Source organism: Glycine max, chromosome 13, assembly GCF_000004515.6.
Source record: "Glycine max cultivar Williams 82 chromosome 13, Glycine_max_v4.0, whole genome shotgun sequence".
NCBI lineage: Eukaryota > Viridiplantae > Streptophyta > Magnoliopsida > Fabales > Fabaceae > Glycine > Glycine max.
Genome location: NC_038249.2, coordinates 36,050,087 through 36,063,620, shown reverse-complemented (window position 1 = coordinate 36,063,620; position 13,534 = coordinate 36,050,087). Strand labels below are relative to the sequence as shown.

At 38.9% G+C, this 13,534-nt stretch overlaps 2 protein-coding genes, 1 long non-coding RNA gene and 1 other non-coding gene across 6 annotated transcripts; 2 read left to right on the top strand and 2 right to left on the bottom strand.

Annotated features, from left to right (window-relative positions):
• Positions 1–317: 317 nt before the first annotated feature.
• LOC100784957 (nicotinate N-methyltransferase-like protein) lies at positions 318–9,338 on the top strand. Of its 3 annotated transcripts, none has more exons than XM_006594642.4 (4): positions 318–885; positions 1,548–1,884; positions 1,961–2,025; positions 2,590–3,047. In XM_006594642.4, the coding sequence occupies exons 1-4, from the start codon at positions 520–522 to the stop codon at positions 2,716–2,718; spliced, it is 897 nt and encodes a 298-aa protein (XP_006594705.1). In that variant the 5' UTR covers positions 318–519; the 3' UTR covers positions 2,719–3,047. The 3 variants fall into 3 exon arrangements, with proteins under 3 accessions (XP_006594705.1, XP_014621356.1, NP_001346960.1); XM_014765870.3 differs by having other exon boundaries at positions 2,587–2,774; NM_001360031.1 differs by lacking the exon at positions 2,590–3,047 and adding an exon at positions 8,812–9,338 and having other exon boundaries at positions 447–885.
• Positions 2,821–7,848, bottom strand: LOC121173339 (uncharacterized). Its single transcript, XR_005887978.1, has 3 exons — positions 7,754–7,848; positions 7,515–7,611; positions 2,821–2,910 (listed from the first exon to the last, which is right to left on the bottom strand). It is a non-coding gene; the product is annotated as an uncharacterized lncRNA (long non-coding RNA).
• Positions 7,064–7,268, top strand: MIR10432 (microRNA MIR10432). The gene has a single exon (NR_161721.1). It is a non-coding gene; the product is annotated as a microRNA MIR10432 (primary transcript).
• A 2,183-nt stretch (positions 9,339–11,521) lies between the features above and the next one.
• LOC102665926 (F-box/FBD/LRR-repeat protein At3g14710) lies at positions 11,522–12,588 on the bottom strand. The gene is made up of 2 exons (XM_026124876.1): positions 12,507–12,588; positions 11,522–12,441 (listed from the first exon to the last, which is right to left on the bottom strand). Exons 1-2 carry the CDS (start codon positions 12,586–12,588, stop codon positions 11,522–11,524), a joined length of 1,002 nt encoding a protein of 333 aa, XP_025980661.1.
• Positions 12,589–13,534: the final 946 nt, after the last annotated feature.

Here is a 13,534-nt window from a genome sequence, read left to right as displayed (position 1 = left end):
TTGTAAGGCTTACCTGTTTTACATGGCAATTCTCTTTATACCGTTTTACACCTAACTTTTATAGTAAAAATGCCAATAAATTTTAATCAAAATATTTTTACAAAATTAATATTTTTTAAAATAAATTTTGTTAATGCTGCTTCTAAACAGACACTAAATTTATTGACATGTGATTAGGATTGATATGTGATTAGGTTATTCTAAATGAATACTAGTTAAGAACTCTACATGTTAATTATCAAAATAAAAAAAATTATTTTAAAAATTTATAAATAAAGTTTGCAAATAACAACAATTTAATAAAAACGAGGAATCAACTTATACTTTTTTATTACTTCTCATCTCACAATCCATTTATTAAATTTCCCATAAAAAGAAACAAATTATGTACTTGCAAACTCACCTTTTTTTTTTTAACCTTTTCCTCTTTTCCCTTTAACTCTCAGAAGGTCCTATAAATTTCTTCCATATTCACAAACTCGTAGACCAAATCGAACAGCACTAGAAGAAGAGAAGACGATGGAGAAAGAGGAGAGCACGGAACAGCGAAAGCAAGCGAGGCTTGCCATTATGGAGCTCGCCAACATGATAAGCGTTCCCATGGCGCTAAACGCCGTCGTTCGCCTCAACGTCGCCGACGCCATCTGGCAAGGCGGCGCCAACAACCCCCTCTCCGCCGCTGAGATCCTCCCCCGCCTCCTTCCCGCCGGCGGCGGCGACGCCGAGAACCTCCAGCGGCTCCTCCGGATGCTGGCCAGTTACGGCGTCTTCTACGAGCACCTCTCCGCCGGCGAGCGGAAGTACTCCCTCACCGACGTCGGCAAAACGCTTGTCACCGATGAACAAGGCCTGTCGTACGCGCATTACGTGCTCCAACACCACCAGGTCAGTTTTAAATTTTTAATAATTAGTACTATTTAATAATAAGCTTATTTTATATAACTAAAATTTAAAATAAATAAATATTTTTTTAGTACTATTTAATAAGAGAAGCTCGAGTTTATAGATTTTTTTTCTTCTTAATGATGGAGATGGCAATCAAGATGAAATTTTGTGTTTTCTAAAAAATAGACTAAAGAACAAAGTTTTTTTTTCCCCTGAAAAGTGAAAATTTAATTAATATGTAACATTATCGTACATAAACTTGATGTGATATATAATTAGTAAATAATTTTGCTTCTTAAGTATCCAGAAGTTTATTCTTTGTTTTTGTTTTTTTAGAGAAATCTCTTAAATGAATCTAACAAAATTATCTTGAATTGAAAAAAATTTGAAACATTATCACATAAGTAAGTTGCATTTATATATATTATATAATATAGATATAGATAAATAAGCAAGAATGGCAGTAATAGGAAAAATAGTAGTAATGACAATTCGTACTTATGAGTTTTTAGGGTCACTTGGTAGGCGTAACATGGAAGATAAGGAATGCGTATTGAATGAATGTGTATCTTGAAAGAGTAAAAGTGTCATTTTAAGAAAAATAACAACTTCACAAGCAATTGAGAAATTGCATTACTCTGATATATATTAATTGTGTGCAGGATGCGTTGATGAGAGCGTGGCCAATGGTGCACGAGGCAGTAGTGGACCCTACAAAGGAGCCCTTCGAGAGGGCAAATGGGGAGCCAGCATATGGATACTATCTGAAGCACCCAGAGATGAATGACCTAATGGTGAGGGCCATGTCAGGGGTGTCAGTGCCCTTCATTAGGGCCATGTTGGAGGGCTATGATGGCTTTCAAGGTGTGGAGAAGCTTGTGGATGTGGGTGGTAGTGGCGGTGATTGCCTTCGTATGATCTTGGAAAAACACCCCACCATCAAAGAAGGGATCAACTTTGACCTACCTGAAGTTGTGGCCAAAGCCCCACAAATCCCATGTGAGTTACTGTTAGCTTTTGATTTATGCATGATGTGGGGGTGATCCCATGATGTGACTTATTATGTGATTTGTAGTTGTAACCCATGTGGGTGGTGACATGTTCAAGTTTATTCCCCAAGGAGATGCTATCTTCATGAAGGTGAGTCATTACTCCATTTCTGCAAAATACTCTCTTCTTTATGAGATATTATTAGATAGTTTTTGAATCATTATGTATTTATAATCTTAATCAATCTTTTTATGGCATGTATAGTATGTTTGGTAACGATTCCTAGTTCACATTTGACATGAAAAATCCTGTATTGACTTAAGTAATTAGTTGTTGCTTCCGGTTCTTCTAGTTATTTTCAAACACACATGTAGTCAAGTATTTAATTTGCAAGAAAAAAATGATAATACTCATGTCATGTGAAAATTAGTTTAACATATGATATTATGATGATATTGAATGATGTTATAATTTTTTCCTCTTTTACATATTTATGCATTTATTTTTATTTCAATTTAATTAGAATAGAGATGTAACTTTGGTATTATTATTTATTTATAAATGGTTATATAATTAAAAGTGATTGACTTTGTGATAATTATCTTAAAATTTATAAAGATAATATCTAATTGAATATTGACAAATGTAAAAATAATTGTACTAAACTTTCGAGTTTTTTGGACGATCTATATATGATATTTTGGCTGATAGTAGATCTTGGCGATTCACGGACTGGAAAGAATCAAAGTTGTACTAATAGTAGTTGGACGATCTATATATGATATTTTGGCTGATAGTAGATCTTGGCGATTCACGGACTGGAAAGAATCAAAGTTGTACTAATAGTAGTGTGACAATAGAGGCAACAACAGAATGGCAGTTTGGGAATTAATCAACAAGGGAGGTGTGCAATTTGTAAAAACAAAGAGAAAGGTTACCAGGCCTGCATATCTCAGAGACTATGCTTGATATCACAATGCAAACAGAGAGGAGCCAAGCTGGCACAATGAAGGATTTGCTAGATTCGAATGTTCCCTGCAAGGATGCATCCATAACCAATTCTGTTATGTAAATATTCCTAGGAGATTTGGATAAATCCATTAGCAGTGGACATTATATATACGTATGTAAATAACTAGCAAATTCAATAAGACAATTTTACTCTCCTCTCATCCTTACCCTGTTTCTCTCTTTTCCTCGTATTCTTGCTTTTAGGAGGCCCCTGGCCCTCGAAGTCCAGGTTATCAGCAGCTGCTTCTATCAATTTGGTGCTCTCGTTGAGTTACCACTATGCCTAACCCAGATGAATCATCCTCTTCCTACGACAAACTCGAGGACGTCCTCAGTCGTTTAACCAAGCAACAACTTTATTTGGGGGAATCCGTCAACGCTATGACCCTCAAGATAGAGGAACTTCTTCAGCGTGTTTCCTCGACTGTATCCTCTCCTTAGCCAACTCCAACCCCATTACCACCTCCTTAACCTGCAACACCAATTCATCGTTTAAAATTAGAGGTATCCAGATTTGATGGGTCAGAACCACTTGGATGGATTTATAAAATCAATTAGTTTTTTTATTATCATAATACACCTGAGGCAGATAAGCTTATCGTGGCGTCTTTCTATATGGAGGGCCGGGCTCTTGCCTGGTTTCAGTGGATGAACACCACTAACCAGTTTCCATCTTGGCCTGCGTTCTTGGAAGCTTTGCGGACCCGATTTGCTCCTTCACAGTTCGAGGACCCCTCGGGGGCTTTGTGCAAGCTCACGCAGAGTGGCATCGTGGCCCAGTACTTGGCTGATTTTGAGGACTTGGCTAACCGGACCATAGGACTCCCCACTCCGTTTCTCTTGAGTTGTTTTATCTCCGGCCTCACGCCGGAGATTCGTCGGGAAGTTCAAGCGAATAAGCCGGCCACCCTCGTTCAAGCCGCCGGACTCGCGAGGTTACAGGAGGAAAAGTTTGCGGACATGCGAACTCCCTCACGTCTTTGACCCCCACCTGCCCCTTCGCCACTCTCCCCACGACCCACAACCACCCCTACCCTCTCACCACCTCTCCGGCCCCCTTCGTCTCCCACCCAACCACCACCTCTCCCCGTATCCCCAGCCAACCTTCCTCCTTTACTACCTCCGCCGTTCCCACCCCGAACCCCACCTCAGGCATGGAAGCGCCTTTCCCCTGAAGAGATTGCTTCTCGGAGGGAGAAGGGTCTCTGCTTCAATTGTGAGGAAAAGTTCCATAGAGGGCATAAATGTGCCTCTAGGTTTTTCCTCCTAATCTTTGAGGAAGATGACCCAGCACCTTCTCTTATACCCGCTTTAGACCCACCCAACATCATAACCCATGACCCGCTTCAGATACAACCACCCGACCCACCCGATAGCCCAAATTCTTACCCGGCCCAAATTTCACTCAACTCCCTAGCAGGCCACGTTGCCCCGGAGACCCTTCGGCTAATAGGGAACATTTCCGATCATCCCTTATTGTTGCTGGTCGATGGGGGTTCCACCCATAATTTCGTTCAGCAACAATTGGTGACCCACCTGGGCTTGCCTTGCCGTGTGACCACGCCCTTACGCGTAATGGTAGGCAATGGTCAATATTTAGAATGTACCTCCATCTGTGACGCCATTGATATCCAAATTCAGAATCACACTTTCACCATTGACTTGCATGTACTCCCCATCTCAGGTGCCAATGTTGTACTAGGTGTGCAGTGGCTTAAAACATTAGGGCCCGTTCTCACAGACTATTCCTCTCTGACCATGCAATTCTTTTATAATGGGGCTCTGGTCACGCTGCAAGGTGATCCCGACGCAACTCTGAGCTCCATCTCTTCTTCTCAGTTTCGCTGCTTATGTCGGACCCAGAACTCTGACCTCTGTTTTCATATCACCTTCCTCTCGGAGGACAATCCTGCTCCCTCAGAACCTTTAGCCCCACCCATTCAGGCCTTGCTCACCAAATATAATGTCCTATTCCAACCACCACAAACATTACCCCAGAGTGCACCACAGACCACCATATTCATCTTCTACCTCAGTCTAACCCAGTAAATGTCCGACCTTACCGGTATCCGCACTTCCAAAAGCAGGAGATTGAGTTGCAGGTCGAGTCCATGCTTCAGAAAGGACTGATACAACCTAGTAACAGTCCCTTTTCTTCTCCGGTCCTCCTCGTCAGGAAGCATGATGGAACCTGGCGCTTCTGCGTCGATTACAGGGCATTGAATTCCCTCACCGTCAAGGACTGCTTTCCCATACTGACAATTGATGAGTTGCTTGACGAATTGGGAGGAGCACAGTGTTTTTCCAAGCTTGATCTCCTCCAAGGTTATCATCAAATCCGCATGCATTTGGCTGACATACCCAAGACGGCATTTCGAACTCATCTTGGACATTGAGTTCAGAGTCATGCCCTTTGGGCTCTGCAATGCGCCCTCATCATTTCAGGCGACAATGAATTTGATCTTCAGGCCATTCCTTCGCCGCTTTGTCATCGTGTTCTTTGATGACATTCTTATCTATAGCGGGACCTTCGAAGATCATCTCCGACACTTGGATATGACTTTCCAGGTATTACTTGACAATCAATTTGTCCTAAAAATGTCTAAGTGTTTCTTTGCAAAAGCGCAGGTCGAGTATCTTGGACACCTAGTTTCTGGCAGGGGAGTCGAACCCATGGCAGACAAAGTGGCCGCCATTGTTAATTGGCCAAGACCTCAATCCACCAGAGCTGTACGCAGTTTTTTGGGATTAGCAGGCTTTTATCGGAGATTCATTCGTGGATACGCTATGATAGCAGAGCCATTAGTTCGTCTCACCACCATGGAAACCTTTCAATGGACCTCTCAAGCTCAACAAGCTTTCGAGAATCTTAAGGTTGCCTTGGCCACAGCTCCAGTTCTTGCTCTACCCGATTTTCAGATTCCATTCACGATGGAGACCGACGCGTCTGGCAGTGGTATGGGGGCAGTCCTGTCGCAGAAAGGACACCCAATTGCTTACTTCAGCAAACCGTTCTCTCCGAAGTTGTTAACAGCCTCGACGTATGTCCGCGAATTGTTTGCCATCACTTCCGCCGTGAAGAAGTGGCGGCAATATCTCTTGGGCCACCAATTTACGATCATCACGGACCACAGAAGCCTGAAGGAGCTATTAACCCAAGTGATTCAGACTCCTGAACAGCATACATATATGGCACGTCTGATGGGATTCGATTACCAAATTCAATATCGATTAGGAGCACATAATCTAGCTGCAGACGCCTTATCAAGGTCATCGGAAAATGGTCCACCAGAATATTCTGCTTCTCAATTTCTGATTCTCTCAGTCCCCTGTCTGACGTTTCTAGACGAATTAAAGCAACAAGTGGCCACTAATCAGCAATACTCTCAACAACGACAAGCTATTATTGACTTTCCAGACTCGCATTCTGATTTCACCATTCATCAAGATCTCATTCTTTAGAAGGGTCGATTATGGCTACCACGTGACCTTCCACTCATCCAGTCCCTCTTACATGAATATCACTCTATTCCCATGGGAGGACATGCTGGGGTCGCCAAGACAATAGCACGATTGTCGGAGAACTTCACTTGGTCAGGGCTCAGGGCAGATGTCGTTACCTATGTAGCCAATTGTGTGGAATGTCAGGTCACGAAATATGAAACAAAGTGCATTGCGGGGTTGCTATGTCCCCTTCCAGTCCCCTTCAGACCTTGGGAAGACCTTTCTCTTGACTTCGTGGTGGGTCTTCCTCCCTTTCAAGGCAAAACGGTGCTCTTGGTGATCGTGGACCGTTTTTCGAAAGGGATTCACTTGGGCATTCTTCCTCAGGCCCATACAGCTCACATGGTGGCCCAGCTCTTTATCGACATTGTTGTCAAACTGCACGGCATTCCCAGAAGCTTGGTGTCCGATCGTGATCCATTATTCATTAGTGGGTTTTGGCAAGAGCTCTTCAAGCTTAGTGGCACTCATCTTCGAATGAGTTCTGCCTACCATCCACAGAGCGATGGTCAGACAGAAGTCATGAATAAAGTGATTGAAGGATATTTACGAGCTTTTGTTCACCGCCGGCCAACATCGTGGGGAAAGTTCCTACCATGGGTGGAACTATCTCATAACACTTCGTGGAACAGTAGCACGGGTTCCACCCCTTATGAGATAACATATGGGCGCAAGCCATTTTCTTTTCCAGATCATATCGCCGGTTCTTCCAGGATTGATGTAGTGGATGACCTTCTCATGTCTCGTGATGAAGTATTCGCCGGAAATTACTCAAGGCACAAGCTTCCATGAAGAAAACCTCAGATGCAAAGCGACGAGAGGTCCACTGCATCAATCCTGGAAGAACCGGCGATATAATCTGGAAAAGAAAATGACTATCACAGACATAAGGAGAAAGACACGTGGGAAGTGTTGGTCCAATGGCACGGACTATCCCCTGATGAGTCATCATGGGAAGACTGGGAACAACTCAAGCAGGATCATCACCTTAAGGACAAGGTGATTCTCCAAGGGCCAAAGGAAGTTGATAGCAGTGTGACAACAGAGGCAACATCAGAAGGGCAGTTTGGGGAATCAATCAACAAGGGAGGTGTGCAATTAGTAAAAACAAAGAGAAAGGTTACCAGGCCTGCATATCTCACAGACTATGCTTGATATCACAATGCAAACACAGAGGAGCCAAGTTGGCACAATGAAGGATTTGCTAGATTCGAATGTTCCCTGCAAGGATGCATCCATAACCAATTCTGTTATGCAAATATTCTTAGGAGATTTGGATAAATCCATTAGCAGTGGACATTATATATAGATGTAAATAACTAGCAAATTCAATAAGACAATTTTACTCTCCTCTCATCCTTACCCTGTTTCTCTCTTTTCCTCATATTCTTGCTTTTAGGAAGCCCCTGGCCCTCGAAGTCCAGGTTATCAGCAGCTGCTTCTATCATGTACCAAAATATCTATTCTCTTGCTTAATTAAGATCACCGTGAAAAATAATATAAAATATCTTATCAGGTTCAGGCTGTAATCTGTCCTCTTCTTTTATTGAAAGGTTGTCTCCTCATTCTCGTGAAAGCAAAACACTGAAAAATGCAAATTTTATATTATATTGACTACATTTATATTATTTTATATCAAGTTTCTGTATAAGAAACTTGACGCAATCAATACTCGACACATATAACTGATAATAACATTTACTTTTCAGTATTCATTTTCACCATTATTCACTCTTTGACGTTGCCCGAGCTGCTTCCCTATACCGAGTTGAAAGACATAAAATTGCTTTGCTGAATTAATTTTTTATTGGGCCAGTCTGTTAAAAAATGTGTTTTTTAATATAAAATAATTTAGTAATTTTATGAGAATTATTTTAAAATAGCTTATGATTCTAAGCAGACTTTAAGTTCTTTTCAATTTTTTATCGTTTTAAAAAATAAAATAAACACGAATTTTTAAAAAAAATATATTATATGTTTTTTTTTTATTTAAAAAAACTGTCTTTAAAATATTATAACATACTACTAACCAATAGATCTAATTATTATAGAAACAGATTTATAGTATAACTCATAGGGAGATAGGGATCAACCTTGGATGGGTTTTGGTGTTCTAATTCAAGTTGGTTAGCATGTATTAGGTTACCATAATTCTGCACCTTGCAAATGCTAGGATGTATATACAACTGCAGTGCTTGTACTATTATATATATATATATATGCTGATAAAAAAAAAGGGATCAACCTTGGATAGGGACATCATCAGTGTTGGATTGATTATGACCAATTAGGATTTTTCAACAATCTTTATGTCTAATAATCATTGGCTGGACCAACAACTTCACAACCAATGAAATTGAAGTGGGGGCTTTTGTGGTTTAGTTACATAATTACATAATCTCTTTGGGCATTATTTGGCAGTGGGTGCTAACAACATGGACTGATGAAGAATGCAAGCACATAATGCAGAACTGTCACAAGGCACTCCCTGAGGGAGGAAAACTAATAGCATGTGAGCCAGTGCTCCCGGAGGACTCAGACGAGAGTCACAGAACGAGGGCATTGCTTGAAGGTGACATTTTTGTGATGACAATCTACAGAGCCAAAGGGAAGCACAGGACTGAAGAACAGTTCAGGCAATTAGCCATTGATGCAGGCTTCCCTCGTTTCAGAGCCTTCCATGTTGACCATTTCTACACTGTCCTTGAGTTTCAGAAATGAAATGAAATGAAGGCAGCAACTACTCCTCTCTGTTTCAACTTTGAATTAAGTGGTTATTGGTCATGTGATATTGGAAAAGAGAATTTGAGGTATTGATTGTTGGGTAGTAGAATGCTTAGGTCCCTATCATTATCATGTGTCTCAAAATAAGAATCATACCTTTGCAAAAATTGACAAGTAACGACAGAGTTGTACCCTAAAATTAAATAAAATATCAATTCAAGAAAGAAAAAAAAACTCCTTTTATTTAAGTTATTATTTTTTACTTTGTAAAAATGTCATGACAAAATAGTGGAAGTGTTCCTTTCAAATGAAAAAAAGAGTTTCTCAACTCTAAAGTGTTAAAAAGGTTTTTTTAAATTTAAAATTTTCATTTTATGATAGAAATATATTACATTAATAAAATTTAGTAAAAGGATAAGATTTCATCCGGTAAAATGTCTCGAGACAGAATCTATTCCCATAAACTGAGATTTAGTTCTTGGAAATCGAAAAGACACATAAAATGATCTTTTGGTATTCTTTTTACATAGTCAAACAAAATTATATAAACTTACACGTTTTAATTATATTTTTTATCTAATTCATTTTGGTACAACAGACACTCAAATTCAACAATTTGCCTCACTTCATAGTAGGATAGGTAAGATGGCGTAATTTAACTTATTTTACTCATTTCTGATTTTCAACTTTTCAAAAACTAAAAATAGCTTTAGTATTTTATAAATTTCAAAACATAAAATTAAAAATCATTCTTAGTAATTCAATCTTAAAGAACTATCTAATAAATGGTTGCAGTAGAATTTTATAAAAACCTGCGAGACTTTTTACTCTTTACAAGCACTACCAAAATTACAAGCCATCCTCAACTAGAGACGAAAACAGCTAGAGTGAACAATGAAGGAAAAATAAATGGTTGCAATAGAATCTTGTAAAAACCTGCGAGACTTTAGTGTACATTGGTACATATGAATATAATTGGTCTTAAATTAACTTTTAAACGCAAAAACAATGTTGCTGCCAATACAACTGGCACCAAAATTCATGATTCACCACTTCCACTTAAATTAAGATAGTACGCAAAAAAAAGCAAAACATAGAAGACCTGCACCACTTCTTCTGTAACCTATTCACAAGAAAATTCAACAATAGCAAAAGAGAAGCCTTTCTTAAATGAGAACAGCTTCTGTTTAAATTCTTTAATAATCTTCGATTTGGCCAAGCCATGATTAGCGAGAGAGAAACTCATCCTCTCCATCACTACACCGTTTTCCATCACAAATTTAGCTAGACTCAGCTCATGGTCCAATCCATGCAGTTTTCCAAAATTCACAAGCTGGAGTGTAGATGTCAAACAATGGGGAACAGTAGCAGAATTAAAAAGCTCTTTGTCAAATTGAAATATTCCCTGTGATTAATCATCAAACAAAGTCCAAATATGAATCACAAAGGTAAATAAAAAGTGTAAAAAAATAAAGAGGCTAGTAGCTACTAGCAATGATAGTTTACTAATTACCAACCTTGAAAGCTAGAGTTCTGAGAACTGGTGACCTCAGAAGTAAGGCTAATAAAAACTCAGCAGTAACTAAGCCAAGTTCCAAATGGCTCAACCTTCCAAATACAGGTAGAGTAGCTACATTTGATTCTGATAGTGGCAGAACCTGGATAACAATAAAAGAAACTGATTTATATACCACAGAAAGATGAAATACAATTAACTCAGCAAATTACACTCCTGAGTTTTTTTTGAATTGGACACAACACCACTTTTTTTTTTCCTATTCCTACACTAACCTCCCATAATGTTTGAAAACATTACACTGACATCATGTTATATATTACACTAACCCCCACAATTGTTAGAAAAACATTACACAGACACCTCCTATAAGGGAAGTTGTTGTAAACATTAAGCAAGGAGGGGTACTGTGTGCAATCTGAATAAACTTCAGGGGGGGGGGGGGGGGGTTGATGTAATTAACTCTAACTTCAATTCTGTCTGGAACAAACTTGTTTAAAACATAGATCTCTCCTAATTCTAGCTATGGGAATATAAATGCCACTACTTTATTTCAACACTGAGGGCGAACCCTGGTGCAGCGGTAAAGTTGTGCCTTGGTGACTTGTTGGTCATGGGTTCGAATCCGGAAACAGCCTCTTTGCATATGCAAGGGTAAGGCTGCGTACAACATCCCTCCCCCATACCTTCGCATAGCGAAGAGCCTCCGGGCAATGGGGTACGAAGTTTTTACTTTATTTCAACACTATTCAATAATATAGCTTTAGAATTCAAATCAACATATTTTAATATTCATATGTGCGATAGTGCTACTAACTATCTAATTAGCTGCGCAGGAAACTATACATTGATAATGATAATTTCTCAATTGATGTAGATATGCAGTAGATCTCATTTCATCATAAAAAATTCATGTTTTGGTTTCTTCACATTCAATGTTTTGAAAGGTTTAAGGATGCTTACCTCCGCCCCATCAAATTTAAGATACTTCACTTCACTGAATTGCCTGAGAAGCAGAGAAGCATAAGATCCTGTTTCTGATACACTGTCACTGTCCTCATCACATCGGATAGTTATATCAGCAGAAGCATTATGAGCTGATGATGGATCTAACAGAAGAACATGTTGTGCCATATAACAATAACTGCAAAATGTAAATTTTGTCAGACGCGAAGCAGAAATCTTGATTGGCAAGGAATCCAGCTCATAAAATACTGCAGCGGGGTCATGTTCTATAAGGACACTTTCAAGTAGAGGCACTCTTAAAGTGACACTCTCAGCATTAAACCAAGTGCAATTTTTTGTCTCAAACACCTCGAGGACTGGTAAGCTAAGAGTCAGATCTTCTGAGCTGCTTGATTCAAGATCAAATACAACTGAACACAACCTCAGGCATTTTAGGTGACCAAAATGAAGAAAGGTTTTGACAACTGGTATAGTGCAAATCATCTTCAGCACCAGTTCTTCTAATACCTCCGAGTCAAAAAGGGAATCGGATGTATGAGCATTGAAAGGGACCTCAAAATGTGAACATATATGAAGATTCTTCACATTTCGGTTCAAGATACCAGATATCCACGTATTGAACATGTATACATCATACTTGTTAGTCATCACAAGAGAGAAACTTTCAATACTAGGATTTTTAGTAAGAAGAAGTGCCCTATACACAAAGTTCATAAAGTACTGTTTTCCACCTGTCTTTCTCTTTGGATAATAGAACACACTATCATCTAAGTCCAACTTGGTGATGGATGTCCAGTGATATGCCCATTTCTTGGACAAAACACTTGTACGAACAGCATCTTTAGCTGGAGAAGAGAGAGTATATGACTTATAAGTTGTTCAGGTAGCTTGTTCATTATGCTTTCAGCACCTTCCTTTGCCTTCACCTTCTTTGAAAGTTTTTCCTTGCATGTGCTAGAGCCAACAACATTTGAATCAGATGACTCATCCATATTTGTAACAATTGCCTACAAATAATTTGCTGCACTGATAAGCACTTTATGCACACACACACATAATATCTTGTAAAAGGAATCAAAAGTCAAAGTAGATAATAGCATTAGCAAGATAACATTTAATACTCACATACGTACCCAATGACAATGCATCTAGTTGCTGTGAAATCATATATAGTGTTTGGTTAGAGAAGAGGGCCAGAGTAAGGGACAAAAATCCCTACCCTCTTACTTTTGCCTCCTTTCCATCATCACTCTTATAAGAAAACTTGGAACAAAGCTTATAAGAAAAAAGTTGGAACAAAAAATACTTAGATTTGTAGTTTTTTGTTCATAGTCTTGGAATTATAAAACTAAGTGTTATGTGTTCAATCATCCTTTCTTTTCTCTTAAATCTTCTTGTTTTTTTTTTTCTCACTTCCAATTTTCTCTCTACTTTATATTTTAATATATATATATATATATAATTATATATTCTCTCCTATGCTTTTCTATTTCTTCTTTTCCCATTACATCACTTATTATATTAGTCACTTTTTTCTCTTTCGCTTTTTATCTCTTACTTCCTTCCACCCCAACCCATGCTTATGGAGAGGAGGAAGGGAAAATGAAGGATTTTAATGAAAAAGAGGATTTTTTTTTGTTTAATTCATAATTCATAAAGAGAGAAAAGGAATTTTAAAATTAACATACTTTTACCCTCTTATATTTCATATGGAGAGATATTTTAATCAATACACTTACGAATGTTTAAAATTTCCTCCCTCTTCATATCCCCCAATGTTGGAGGAGGATACAAATTGAATGTAGAGAAATTTTGCTCTTCTCCATTTCCCTCTCTTCTCTTAAAATTGAACCAAACAACTAAACTTTATAAAATCTCTTCTCTCCCTTCCATTCCCATTTCATTTTTTCCCTCAACTAAACCCTATATTAAGGTTTA

What these genes read in the sequence shown, in the direction of transcription:
- LOC102665926 (XM_026124876.1), bottom strand. Translation starts at nt 12,588, where the DNA reads ATGGATGAGTCATCTGATTCAAATGTTGTTGGCTCTAGCACATGCAAG. An exon ending in GAAGGTGAAGGCAAAGGAAG is followed by an intron (nt 12,442 to 12,506) that starts GTGCTGAAAGCA and finishes TCTCTTCTCCAG; the next exon opens with CTAAAGATGCTGTTCGTACA.
- LOC100784957 (NM_001360031.1), top strand. Translation starts at nt 520, where the DNA reads ATGGAGAAAGAGGAGAGCACGGAACAGCGAAAGCAAGCGAGGCTTGCC. An exon ending in ACGTGCTCCAACACCACCAG is followed by an intron (nt 886 to 1,547) that starts GTCAGTTTTAAA and finishes AATTGTGTGCAG; the next exon opens with GATGCGTTGATGAGAGCGTG. An exon ending in GAGATGCTATCTTCATGAAG is followed by an intron (nt 2,026 to 8,811) that starts GTGAGTCATTAC and finishes ATTATTTGGCAG; the next exon opens with TGGGTGCTAACAACATGGAC.